At 36.1% G+C, this 14609-nt stretch overlaps 1 protein-coding gene across 11 annotated transcripts in view; it reads left to right on the forward strand.

Moving 5' to 3' along the window:
* The window catches only part of cadps2 (calcium dependent secretion activator 2), a 307122-nt gene that overhangs the window by 273108 nt on the left and 19405 nt on the right, over positions 1–14609 (forward strand). For 7 of the 11 annotated variants that reach the window (XM_062982340.1, XM_008111251.3, XM_008111252.3 and 4 more), the window contains one exon: positions 1716–1823. In XM_062982340.1, coding sequence (XP_062838410.1) covers positions 1716–1823 — 108 coding nt within the window. Of the gene's footprint in view, positions 1–1183; positions 1202–1715; positions 1824–14609 lie in introns of all 11 variants that reach the window. The other 4 variants (XM_062982339.1, XM_062982338.1, XM_008111240.3 and 1 more) reach the window with 1 other exon arrangement.

Consider the following 14609-nt stretch of genomic DNA (forward strand, 5'->3'; position numbering starts at 1 on the left):
TGATTTTTTTAAAAAAAAAACTTCTGCCGGATGTCTCCCATCTGCCCTCCATTTTGATCCACTACAGAGGAAATCTGGGAGGATGGTGGGTGACCATATCCCGGGACTGACAGGTCTGTGTGTGGATCTGCTGTCAGGTTCTGGGATTTTTTTACTCAGTTCTAAAACGTGGATTTTGGTGCTGTCTGGAAACACCTTTTTAGAGTTAGTCCAATAATATAAGCTTTCTAAGAGAGAGAGGTCAAGTCTTTTTATTTGAAATTGTACAATAATAACAAAATGGTTGATAATAAATGGTACCTGTTCTATTAAATGACACCAAATTGCCATTTCGTAGTATAGGTTGCACAATGAACTACTGTGTCCAGATTCTTGAGAGAAAAATTGGAAATTAGGGTTGGTAATATTCATGGTTCCAAATAGGAATACATTTATACATCTCTTGGTTCCTCCTGTAAACAATAAAAATCATCCAGTAGCTTTTCCTGCTTTCCAGATCAGACCATGTAATCCTCAGCCCATCTATCTATCTATCTATCTATCTATCTATCTATCTATCTATCTATCTATCTATCTATCTATCTAATTAGTAATTTTCATTCATTTGTTTATCAGTCCCCTCATCCCTAGTTTGTTCCTCCCTTAGGAAACTCTATGTTGTGGGGAAACATGGGCAAAAGCCTGATGCTTCTCAAGATAGATGGAGTAAACTCCAGCATAAATCACTGGCTTAGATGCCCAATAGTTTTAACTCTTGGATCATACTATTTTCCAAAATGTTCAGTTACAATTTCTTGAGACACTTATGGGCTTTGAGTGGTTGGGATGTCTGCCACACATTTTTCTTATTCTCCTTTAAAAGCTTCAGGTTTGAAAAAAATTTCAGATCTCTTAAATTTTGTTCCTTCTGCTCTGAAAAATTCACTCACACCCAATGATATAGGTTCTTATTCTGCCAGCATTTAGGAGCTTGCTCAACTGGGGCACTGAAATAATAGAATTTCTAAAGCACCACTCCAGAAAGTATCATGAATTAATCAAATGAATATTAGGTTGGGTTCCAAGATTGACATAAGGTGGGGCAGGGAAGGAGGGTGAGCATTCAAAATAACTGTGTGTTTTCTTGACTTGTAATGTATCCATCTTTTGTTTTCATATCCATGCTATGCTACTATACATCCAGACTGCAGACCACAACTGTGTATGTATGGATGAGTAAACATAATGAATTTTAATATTATTTTTCATATAACTGCGCATGTACCTTCTCATGCTGTTTATACAAGCTTATCCATTCATAATCAATGTAGCTTTTTTCTACTACTATTGTGCACTCGTATTTTTTCCTGTACAATTTCCTATTATTTGTCAGCATCTTCAGAATTCACATCTGGACAGAATATATATCTATATCTATATCTATATAATAGTGATGCTTGAAACATAAATTACTGTATATATTGCAAACAATTATTTGAAAATAGGCCAGAGTCATCCTCTGGTACAAGAACTAGATTCCACATTCATCCAATTTAATTTTTAGATCTGTTCTGAATTGCTATCAAATCAGACATGAATTTTGGATGAGACCAATAATGTGTATATGTGTGCATGTTCCTTTTTGGTATAAATGTATTGACTATGAAAATAAAACTAGTGCGGCAAGTTACATTATTTTGCATGTCCCTTTCTTGCCCCCTCTCTCTCTTTCACAGAAACCAGGAATGGATCTAGCAGACACTTATATTATGTTTGTTCGTCAAAATCAAGATATACTTCGAGATAAGGTTAATGAAGAAATGTACATTGAAAAAATGTTTGATGTAAGTAAGATGCTATGATTTTAGTTATACAGTAGAGTCTCACTTATCCAACGTAAACGGGCCGGCAGAACGTTGGATAAGCGAATATGTTGGATAATAAGGAGAGATTAAGAAAAAGCCTATTAAACATCAAAATAGGTTATGATTTTACAAATTAAGCATCAAAACATCATGTTATACAACAAATTTGACAGAAAATGTAATTAATTATACATTAATGCTATGTTGTAATTACTGTATTTACGAATTTAGCACCAAAATATCACAATCCATTGAAAACATTGTCTACAAAAATGTGTTGGATAATCCAGAATGTTGGATAAGTGAGAGTCTACTGTAATATCACACTGCCTTTAAAAAATAAGATACTAACAAAGTTTGTGGAGCATAGAAGTCTCAGAAGCTCTGAAATTGGTTGGTTTTTCACTCTGGTAAAAAATGACAGCTTCCTATATTCTGATCTTAAATAGATTACTTTGAAAAATTGCTCCATGGCAGAAGTTTCTGATGTATCCTATGTGATAGAAAAAAGGGGAAGTCCATAATGTTTTGTTATCTGTTGAGATAGTTAACAAATCTAAATTGGCTTGATTGAATTTCTGGATGCAGTTTTTCAGACTGATCTGTTCTTGGCAGTGTTACAGACTCCCCCTGAAAAGAACTATAATCCTATTTGGTACATATTTAGAGCACCAAGGACATCAGAATAATTATCAAGCCAAAATTCTACTTATAGCTTCTCCTGAAGCTTTGAGAGATGTCTTTTTCCTTCTTTTTACAGTCATGTCAGGTCTGAATGCCCTCACTATTTGCTATGGAATGTATTTATTTACGTTCAGTCTTTACAGCATTTTAGAAAGCTTTTCTGGCAGTTTCATTTAATTATGCAAGTTTCTGCAAATGTTTTCATAACAGCAATTCACAGCCTTTGCTGTGACACTTCGCTCATGGTTGTCACAGAAGGTCTGACTGTGCCAAGACTCTCTACCATGGATATTTCATATCAGTTGTTTGTTATTTGTAACTTTGGCTGGTTAGAAAAAGCTTTGTCGTTTTTTCTCTCTCCATACAGACACTTGCAGGTGGTGTTGATTTTTTTCTAAAGTATCATCTGTTTTAATAAGTCAAGTGTTACTTTGTGTGAAAAGAATTATTCTCTTCTTCTTTTTCTTCTTTTTTGGCAAAAGATTAGATGTCTTTTAGAAGCAGAAACCCCATCATTTCATCCAGCTGGCATTTTTACAAATTATCAGTCCCATATTAGCAGCTTCGCGTCAGTTTGGGGTTGCAACTAGATTCTCAAGCATATGCTTCTTTTCTTATCCCCACATCACTTTGCATTGCAATTTTTCAAATATTTAAAATGCCAGTTTATGATGTTCACGTTCAGTAAAATGGATTCCGTGGGAATCTCATCAGAGAGATGTAATGATCATGTGACCAGAACTATGGAACTTGAGTCCCTGTAGGGGAAAATGGTATATCAATAACCATAGTAGTAGTAGTAGTAGTAGTAGTAGTAGTAGTAGTAGTAGTAGTGTCATTGCTCCTGTGAGATCTAGTGAGGTCTCAAGAGTAGGTGGAATGTTGCCTTGCTACGTAAAACATGGAAAGACTAGGATCCTATTGTTTGTATGTGTCTAAATCAAAGGTGGGCTTCTTTAATGATTTCACATAGTGATGCTGATCTGATTTTAAACAAACACTGATGGCCCTTGTAGTTTCTTCCTACCCTAGGATTTTATGGTGATGCTTTGATTGTATATTCCTGCATGGCAGAGGGTTGGACTGGATGGCCCTTGTGGTCTCTTCCAATGCTGTGATTCAGTGATTTGACCCACCCAATGTTGGTGGACTACAATTCCTATTATTCTTCACCACTGGTAAGGCTGATTTGGGCTTATGAATATTGCAATCCTGCAGCATTTGGAAGGCCATACACACTGCTTTTATATGGAGCAACAAGCAACTGTGAGATGAGATATGAGTGATAAATAAGAGGAAAAGAAAAGGAAGGAATTACAGACAAGCCTAACATATTTACACTCAGACATAACATCCTCTACTTGTCTGAGACACATAAGGCATTGTTATCTGGAAGATACCATATGTGGAATCTTTAAATGTATAGGGAATGAGGAGCGGTTATATTGAATGGCTGAGCAGTTAGTTCATAGAAAAAAGGAATAGGGCAAACTGGCTTCTCCTCTCCTTTTCCTTCTCCTATACCTTGCATCTCTCCCCCTCAACAACATCCTGTCTTCTATGCAAATAGCAAGTGGGTTGTAGCAAAAATGCTCCAAATGATGAGCCCATCCTGATGAAAGTGATGTTAGGCCTTTCATCATTAGGGAGTCTTCGGCGGCGCAATGGGTTAAACCCTTATGCTGGACAGGACTGCTAACCTGAAGGTTGGATTGCTGACCTAACGGTTGTCAGTTCAAATCCTGAAAAAATGTGTGGATGAGCTCCCGCTGTCAGCTCCAGCTCCATGCAGGAACATGAGAGAAGCCTCCTACAAGGATGGTAAAATATCTGGGCATCCTCTAGGCAACATCCTTGCACCAGAAGTGACTTGCAATTTCTCAAGTCGCTCCTGACACGAAAAATAAATATTGTTAGGCCAAGATACTGAAAAACAGTTCACCTTAAACAATGTATGCTGATGGAAAATAATATTCACAGAAGATGAAAATAAAAATAAACTTTGTGGGTACTTGAAAAAAAATAATACCTCTGGCTTAGAGTGCATGCACAAAAAAACTTTAAATTGTTCATTACACTATTTCAGAATCCAGACACACCTCATATTTTTTAATCCTTTGAACCATTGTCCCTTTAAGAAGAAGCATCTTCAAACAAGAGAGGGGAGTTTTTCTAAAAGTCACTCCCATATTTGGAAATACTTTGCTGGGAGAGGTTAATACCTTCCAGGCAACAATGAATTACTGTGTTCACATTTCTGCCACTATAATGGCAATGTTCAGTGTCCAGTTCAGTACATTTTTTGTATTTATATAATTTCTTGTCAATTTTTAATATGCAAAGGTTCAGTGCCTGTTTTATTTTAGATTACAAAGAACAGCTGCAGGGGTGACTGGGTGCAAGAGAGAAAGAGAGAAATTGGACAGTGACAAATGGAAAGGGGGGGAAATACACCTTTCATTCTGTGCAGTGATCCTGCTGAAAGACCCTCTTCCAATGTTAGCTGCCTTTCCAGAAAAAAGAGAGCATTTTTAGGGAGAAGCGTTTGTACCATCATGGCACAGAGGAATAGGATAAAACATACAACTTATTCTACTGTGCACTCTGTGTGTGTGTGTCTCCTTCTCACCCATTCACATGCATGCACCTTACACATTAAAACAAGACACCATAAATGTATGGACACAATTTAATGTATAGTAGACCATCAGAATCGGTTCCAGGACTCACTGTGGCTATCAAAATCTCTGGATCTTCAATTCTCATTTCATACAACGGTGTAATAAAATGGCATCCCTTATATGAATTACAAGATCAAGTTTAATTTTTGGATTTTCTTTTTAATATTTTCAAGTCACAGTTGGTTGAATCCAAGGATGAGTGTGCTGTCTAATTTCCCTAAGTAACATATATTAACTGAAACTTATCTTTGAAGTATGTGAAATAGGAGCATCTGCATAAACCACGTTGTGAAACTTTCTAAATATTTAGAAATCTTTACGGCTGAAAATGCTTTGATATTCAAATTGCACTAAATCTTGCTTCTAAAAACTTTATATCTTCCATTCAGTTGGACTAAAATGACTTTGGTTGTCCTAGTCAATGCTATTTATAAAGAAACAAGGATAATATAGCCCTGTGGTTTATTCTTAATTTCTCTGTGACTTTGGAAACAGTTGACTACAATATTTTACTGGATTGGCACTCAAGATTAAGTATTAAAGGCATAGCGATATAAGTGGTTTAGCCCTTATCTTCTTCATAAAGTAGCACTTCATGTTTTGTTCATGGTATCTCAACAGTGGGGTGGCCTAAGATATCATTCTATCCCTTGTGCTATTCAATATCTTTGAAGCTCCTTAGGATTTGGAATGAAGTAAAATAAGTATGTGCTATTGCTCTTGCCAAGTTTGATAGTTTGAAGATGCTGAACTGGTATATGGGGTCCATAACAGACCTGATGAAAACCCATAAACTAAAGCTGAATTCCACAAAGATTTGGGGTCCTGTAGTTCTCATGTATGGAAAATCGAGGATTGACATTTTCATATATATAAGCCCAAGTTAAACCCAAGATGTGCAAGAACAGTATTCTCCAACAATCTGTTGATATGCTATGTATAAATAAGAGTTTGTTTAACAGTGGCATTCTCATTATGGGCTATCATACTTATGAAGATATAACAAGTACCAACAATGCAGTTTTGCTGCAGTTCAGAACTTCTTTTAATCTAAGCTTTTTGTTGTGTTTTTTCTGTTGGTGGCCTTTTTTGTCTTTAGCAATAACTTACAGTTCTATTCTTCTTGTGTTACATTTCGTTTTAAGCATACTTATACATCACCCTGGCTTCCACTAGATTCACAATATAGTAGTAGAAGAAGCAGAAGAAGGAAAAAATAAATAGGTGTTTACTGAAGTAAAAAAATACAATAATTCTTTCTTAGAAAGCTTTCTTTGTGTTGGTTAAATGCTAGTAAAGTTCTACCTGTTCCAGTAGAGTTTTAATTGGCATTACACTTATTAAATGAGATGCTGAAGTATCTGATTTTTGAAAAATAAAATTAGCTGGGGTTAACCTGGTCATATGACAAAGGTGAATGTTGCTCATTAAAATGTTATTTCTATAGAAAACTGTCTGATCCACGTACATTTTTACTGAAGTATTTCTTTGTGTTATATATAAATCTGACATATTGTCATTTGCACAATAAGCAAGAAGATAATGTTTGTGTCTGAATATCTAACACTCTACATATTGTAATACTTAAGTTATAATTAGTTGATGTTATTCTGAATATAGACAGTTGCTTATAAGTGTTAAGAAGTTCCTTCCCGAATTTAAACTAGTTACATCTGGTCCATCAGAAGGCATTAGTTTGTCCTCCAGAATTAGGCTACCACTGGACTGTGGTCTCTCTTCTGATCAATTCTGATTTATTGGTCAAATCAAATACTGAGTAAAATTATGCAAACTTGAAAACTTTGTAGTGTCTTCAACAATGCCTTCCACAAGAAGAAGGCGACTTTCTAATTGCCAAGAGTTTTCAGTCCTTCCATAGTGAAGGAACAACCACGCAAAGTAATACTCTAATACCCAAATATTTAGCACACGAATAGTAAAATAAACAGGGCGTGTTCTCTGTTAATAGTAGATTGTAATGGAAGAAGGGATAGAAAGCCTCTATCTCAGCTCAAGATGGCAAAAACTTTCTAGATCCAACACAGCACATACTTGGTAAATGTCCAGAAGCTATTTTATAGTGATTTGTGCAATTGTTAATCTGTCCTGCATTCTACATCAATTCTTCACCAAACGTGTTATTTGTTTTATGTGTATGTCACATTTTCCCAAGACAACTCTACCAATAATACTGTGAAAGAAGGGAGATAGTCCCTAGCTCTAAAAAAAGGGCTATACCATATATATTTGAGTATAAGCTGAGTTTTTCAGCCCTTTTTAAGGGCTGAAAGACCCCCCCCCCTCAGCTTATACTCAGTTCGGTTTATACTTGAGTATATAGGTAATCAGAATTGGACAGTCTTATCTTATTAAAGTCTTATTACTATCTTAAATTACAGTTTTATGTAAATATTCAAAAACATTTAACCTACTGATGTCTCAATTAATGGTATTTTATTATTATCTATTTTAATTTTTGAAATTTACTAGTAGCTGCTACATTTTCCACTCTCGTCTTATACTTGAGTCAATAAGTTTTCCCAGTTCTTTGTGGTAAAATTAGATGCCTCAGCTTATATTTGGGTTGGCTTATACTCAAGTATATGCATTACCCTCATCACTAGGGAGATGAAGAGATAAATGCTTCTAGACATTCATCTTCCTCACAGTATTAACTCTAGAAAAATGTCAAGGTGCAGATCTGAACACCGATTTTCTCAGATTTGCATGTATGTCTGTCTTCCCACATGTTCTAATGTTGATAAAGTGTTGTGGGCTGTAGACAGCCACTATTGATTACTGTTGTTATCTACCATCAAGTCGAGTTTGACTTATGGCAACACAATTATCCTCAAGGCTTGCAAGATCTGGGCAATGGCTTCCTTGATTCAATCAATTCACTTGAAGTATAGCCTTCCTCATTTCCTACTGCCTTCTACTTTACCAAGCATTATCATATTTTCTAGTGATTCACATTGTCTCTTGAAGTGTCCAAAGAACAACAGTTTCAGTTTAGTCATCTACAGTTCTAATGAGAATTTGACTTGATTTGCTCTAAAAGCATTTGCATTTTTAGCAGTCCATGGTACCCACAGAACCTTTCTCCAGCACCACATTTCAAATAAGTTGATTTTTCTCTACTGTACAGCTTCCACAAAAAGTGAGAAATACTATGGTCTGGACGATTGTTACTTTGGTATTTAGTAGTATGCCTTCACATTTGAGGATCTTAACTAGATCTTGGGATATAGGGCAGTGTAGATTCAGCCTTTGCCTTCTTCTCATTTCTTGTCTACAGTCTCAATTTTGTTAATGACTGAGCCAAAATAGAGGAAAGCTTTAATGATTTCAGTATCTTTATTTGATCTTCTCACATCATAGATAGGGTAGGTTGCTCACCTGTCACAAAAAATAAAGAATACAACATGGTGCACATATGTTATTTAATATGAAAAGGTGCAAATGTGGAGATGATTATGATAATACAATGATAACACAGTATATCTCACATTAATGGTGCAAAGCTGTTGTGTAGTTTTCAGTCTACTTTTCAGGTGCTGTTCCTGAGCAGTTTTGAGTCTCCAATCCCTTTTTGATGTTCTTTAAACCAAAATTTGTCTGGACAGCTTTTTACACAAAAATTGTTCTCAAACTGAGGAATATCTTCTGTAAAGTTGTTTTAGTCAACTTATATTGCCCCCCCCCCCCACACACACACATATCCACCAAGCCTGGGCTTCATGAAAATAAGAAGCAACTTGGGTGTTAACAACCTACTATTAACATCAATTGCAAAATCTGCCCAAATATATCTAAGAGCTTAATTCAGTATGATACAGTGTGTGACCTAGAAATTAAGCTTGCAGAATACATTGACTTCTAGGGACTGGGGCAACTAATGCATAAAATGTGCTTGTACTCATTTCACCCTTTTATGACCTTGGTTTTGTAATTCAAGCAATGCTTTTGTGTTAAAGACACTTGTATATTAACAGTCCTCTTGACATGGTCATAACTAGTCTAGATGTGCATTTTAATGTTTATTTTTTTGCATCCAAAGAAACAGATGGCTGCATGATTTTGTGACAAAACAGTCATTTGAATTTAATGCCAGTAACATTTACCACATGGCAGCTTATAACAACATAGAAAGGCCTTGCAGAGTGTAAATTCACTGATACACTTTGGCAAAAGTCAATTTTATTTTACTATATTTTGTTGTAATATGACAAAGACTAGTAAACATTCTTAATTATACAGTAATTAATTGCTACCTTATTCTGGCCCTGCTTCAAGGAACTTGCTACCTAACTTCATCACAGCTTAGGAGACATTTTGAGTCTTCAGTCATTCCAAAAATGTCAAAACATTTTTGTTGTTATGGAGGTTTGGAACCCAAATTTTCCACATTCACAAACAGCTCCAGCCACAACTCATAAAACTAGGTTTTATATTTCCAGTAATATTTTTTTGTGAACAGGCACAAAACAATTGTGCTGCTTCACATTCATCAGATTAGCTTGAATGGCTATTTATTTTCTTCTCCCCCTCATCTCCCATCTCTCTTTTTCAAGCTATATACAGCATTCTCACAGCAAATCATTCTCCAATTATTGCCTCAAGTTAGTTTCAGTCCCCCATCTTCATTTTCGATGTTAAATTATTAGTAGTAGGTATGGGCTTTCACAAATTATTATCCGTTTGATCTCAATTCTACACCAGGGCAGCTCCTGCAAGTTGAGACTGGGTGGAGGGCTCTTAAAAGTCCTCTCCTTGTATCCCAGAACCTGCATAAGAATGACGGTCTGGGAAATTTGAGAGAAGCATACCTAATTCCTTCAAGAAACTCTGCAAGACAATGCACTGTAGTGCGTTGTACCGCTTATTTCTTGGATAAGTCAAAATAATCTTTCAGAAATATGTGGAGTTCTCCTATCAAGTTTCAAGACACTGGGTAAGAACATAACTGTCACTTGGCACAAACCCAAAAAGAGACACTTATTTTATTTTTATTTTATTTTTATTTTTTGCCTGATGCACCTGGCCTGGTAGAATCAGCTAATTAACAACACCGGCTTAAACAGGCACCTCATCTGGCAATGTAGTTAGTTGCCTGATGGTGCTCAGCAGGACTTGGTAGGGCTTTTTATTTTTCTGTCCTAATGGTCGGCTACCCACCTAATTTTGCCTTATTGTCGACCACTACTTACCACAGCTTGAAGCCCTCCCAGGAGGTTAAATTATTATCAAAGGATTAGGGAGATGTAGCCTTGCAGCTCTGACATTTCTGATTACTTGTCTATGCCAGAACACTAATTAGCTGTGACTAATTAAGAAAAAACCTCCCTGCCAAATAAAACCATTTAAAAGAACCGAGAAGCAGGAAAAATCATTCAAAAGCTGAGCAGTACTCAAATTTGTCACTACTTTTTACTTTTCTACTGAGCTTTAACTCACCTTTGATTGTTCCTGTTTTTAATGCATGTATTTATTTCATCCACTGTTGGAAACAAAAATAAGGATTGGTTAGAGATGTATTTTTCCACTTCATTGGGGAGGGGGATTGCCTCCTTTTAGCACTCTTTGTACCATCAGGTTTCCCCCATAAAGCATGAAAGAGCAAATCTTGTACATTGTCAAACATATTAACAGACTGTTGTGTGAGAAGCCACCTCACACATATTTGTACGCGTGCACAAACACAAAGCACAATCCACCAAGCGCGGTTGGGAACAATCACCTTTTATCTTGGTGTGGCTTGTACTACTTCTTTACAAACCAAACTAAAAGAAGGGAAAGTGGTAACTTAATATTGCCAAGTTTTCAGTGTTAAGAACAATTAACATTCACAACATGTGGGATTCACAGGAAAAACTATTAACAAGTTTGTGTTCTACCGAAATACCAAATGGAAGTACTGTATTGTTTTCTGTTAACTTGGCAGTATATTCTCTCAAAAACAAATTAACATATTGTCCACATTTAGGAATTTCATGATACACACATTACTGACTTTCTGAAGGGCCTGCATCCCCAAATATAGGATTTTTTAGGAATCTCATTCAGACTATAATAGAAAGACGTTCTAGCCTTCATATACGGGACATCTGTATGTTCTAAGAGATACTTGCTAGTCCTATATGGGACACAATTTCTGGCCCTTAAATGTATTCAAGTCATGACCAATTTATGGCCATCCCAAGGCAACTCTATTACAGGGTTTTCTGAGGCTGGGAGTGCATGAGTTGCCCAGAGTCTCCAGTGGATTGAGCAGGAATTTGACCCCTGCCCTCCAGAGTAGTAGTACAACTTTCAAACCACTATGGCACTCTGATTCTTGACATCTTTTATGATAATAGACACCTGGCAACTCTCAACAGTATTTGATGGATTTGTTCTCTCCATCAACCGCCTTCAAAATTTCAGAAATTGGAGAAACTGAAGGGGGTGAACCCTAAAATCCAAAAGAACTTTTATTTGAAATTTAAAGAAAATTATAAAGTGAATAAATGTGTCAGGGATAAAAGTGTCATGGGATTTTCCATCAAAAACTCTATCCAGGATGGACTGTTGTTATTTATCTAGGAACTTAGTTATCACCTCACTCCTGTGGTTCTCGTAAGTGAGGCTCCAGATATTGTTTGACTTACTCAGATGCCCAAGTCAGAAGGGCCAACATCAAAGATTCTGGGAATTTAAATTCAATGGCTGTTGGAATCTCCTTAGTTCAGAACCTCTCCTTTAGGCTAGAGTTCTTCAGCCATCCCCTCGAGGCCAGAAAGATGGTTCCTCAGCAGTTGAGAAGAGAAATGGCCACCATGATTGGGGTTGGATGCTTATTTTAGAAGCCTTTAGTTCAGACCACACTGTTTCTGTTAAAATCTTACAAAAGTCTGTGCATTTTATTTAAGATGCTACCAAGAGTAAAATTATTCTCCAAGTTTGGATCTTTATATAGCCAAAACAGCACCAGTTAGCAGAAGGTTTTGGAGAAACTGAAGGGGATGAATCCTAAAGAAGGATGTTCACTGAACACAGAATATTTGATTAACTGTTGAGTAAGAGGGAGAATGGACTATCCTGCAAGAGAACATAAATGGAATCCTTCGGTTCTTGAAACCCTGAAGGAGAACATTGTGGACTGCAATGTGTTCTTTTATTAATGATTGCATTGCTTCTTCAATTTGGATGATTCTAAGTCTAGCAAATACTGTTTTTAGGTCTGTTCGCTGTGCTTTAAAGTTCACTTTTGCTTGCTTAGTAAAATGCATCCATGAGATATTCCCCAACTGTTTTCATAACTGAGTTGTAAGTAGAAATCTATTTAATATGTTCTTATATCCATATTTTAATAGTCTTTCATTTCCACGACTCAAGGATTGGTTTTGAATGAATATGTTTATATAGGTTTTTTTGTTTTGTATCATTTGGGAGTGGGGAGGAATATATTCTGTCAGTAAGTCAAAGCGAATAGTTAAACAAATAATGTTTGGTTTCCATTGCCGGCTAGCTGGATTAGATGTGGTCCTTTGGCTTTTCTCCATCTCTTGGCTCTCCTTGAACTACTGCAATGACCCAGCTGTCAGGCTGAGAACACAAGGGAATAATTTTCTCTGAGCAAGCATCCATCCCATGTGAGTCATAATTCGATCAGCAGGTTGCACCTTTAAATGAATGATGCTACTTCCTTTTCACAAGCCCAGTCATGTAATTTGTATGGCATCTTTAAATTTCCCCACATATGATGAACAAAAATCCCCTAAGAAGCAGGAAGACTTATATGTATGAAAGAGAATCAAAGTCAAATCATGGAAGTAACATCTTAGCAAAAACCTGTAAAATGTTATATTCAAAGGTAATGTGGGCATAACATGTTTTTATGAATTAATAATGTAGTAAATTTTACCCGCTTCCCCTAACGACTCAAGGCAAGGTACAACACAGTCAAAACAGATCAACATAAAATATGTACAACAAAATACATATATCAAAAACACCGGGTACAAAGATAAACATACATACAACAAGAATAGAATATAAATCCGAAACTCATGATTCAAAATGAGGGATTAAAATATAAATACTTTTTAGTGTATTGGGTAATGTTTGCTTGCTAATCATAATATTCAGGTTTTGGAGATCATGTTTTTGGGAGGGGGGCTATTTTTGTTTTTAAAACTTGTCTTTAAAATGTTGGTAGAAAATTATATAATACTGCATTAGGATTTCAGGATGAGTAACAATTGAACTTGTTATTCAATTTAAAAATTAAAGCTTTCAATTCAATATTTAGCATTTTCTTAAAGCAGAGAGTGAGTCCTGTTGAAATGCAGTGTCTGTTCAGGAAATTCACGATTTTTGCTATTTTAGTCCTACACATTTTCTAAAGTAAAATTTCTGAATGAACAGGTAACAATATTGACAGTTTTAAGATTAGAGAAATCTTAAACAAGCCAATTTTTTGTATTTTTAAAGAATCTTAGTTTTAATCAACAATTTTAAAGGATGTTTGAAGCATATTAAATAACTACATAATAGTAAAATTCATATATTTCCATATTCTAGGATCTAAAATCAGTCATTTGTATCAAAAATGTAAACCAATTGAAACAACTAATATTTCAGTGTAGTACAACCCTCCATGCAGTCATGCCGGCCACATGACCTTGGAGGTGTCTACGGACAACACCGGCTCTTTGGTTTAGAAATGGAGATGAGTACCAACCCCCAGAGTCAGACATGACTGGACTTAACGTCAGGGGAAACCTTTACCTTTTACTACAACCCTCTTATCAGTGGGGATAAGCGGTTCTCTCTAGGCATTTTCTAAGTTCTCCAACATGAACCTGGCGTATGCTTCCCCCTAGAAGTTGAGCATAGAGTCTCACTGGAGAATCTAGAAATGCTTAAGAGGTGCTCACTCTAGGCATTTTCTATCTAGACCCTCCACTGCAAGCCTATGGTAGGCTTTTGCCAGAAGTCATTTATTTCAATAGGCTTCACTATTATCAGTGGTCTTGAATTCCCACAGTAAATTCAGGACTGTATCCTCTGTGGCTATGGCGGGCACACTGTACTTGTAACACTGCACTTGTGTCTAAATTCAGCAACTGAATTTAGGCCTATAAAGGAGCACGGAGGCTCTTCAATCACTCAATTGCAGGAAAAAAATTAATTGAAAACAGCCCATATGTCATTTGGTCTGAGCATGCAAAAGAATAATTCATCATTTCAGATTCCTTTTTATTTATGTGACTTTAAAAACTATAGCACCTTACTGAGATCAATAGCTCTGAAACTGTAGTTGAAGCTGTTGGAAAGTGTTAACTGGGCCTGCAGCCTTCTTATTTTGTGCAGTGAGGAAAAATCAATCACATCTCTACCTTTTGGATTGTCTTAG

This window comes from Anolis carolinensis, chromosome 5 (genome assembly GCF_035594765.1).
Source record: "Anolis carolinensis isolate JA03-04 chromosome 5, rAnoCar3.1.pri, whole genome shotgun sequence".
Classification (NCBI taxonomy): Eukaryota; Metazoa; Chordata; class Lepidosauria; order Squamata; family Dactyloidae; genus Anolis; species Anolis carolinensis.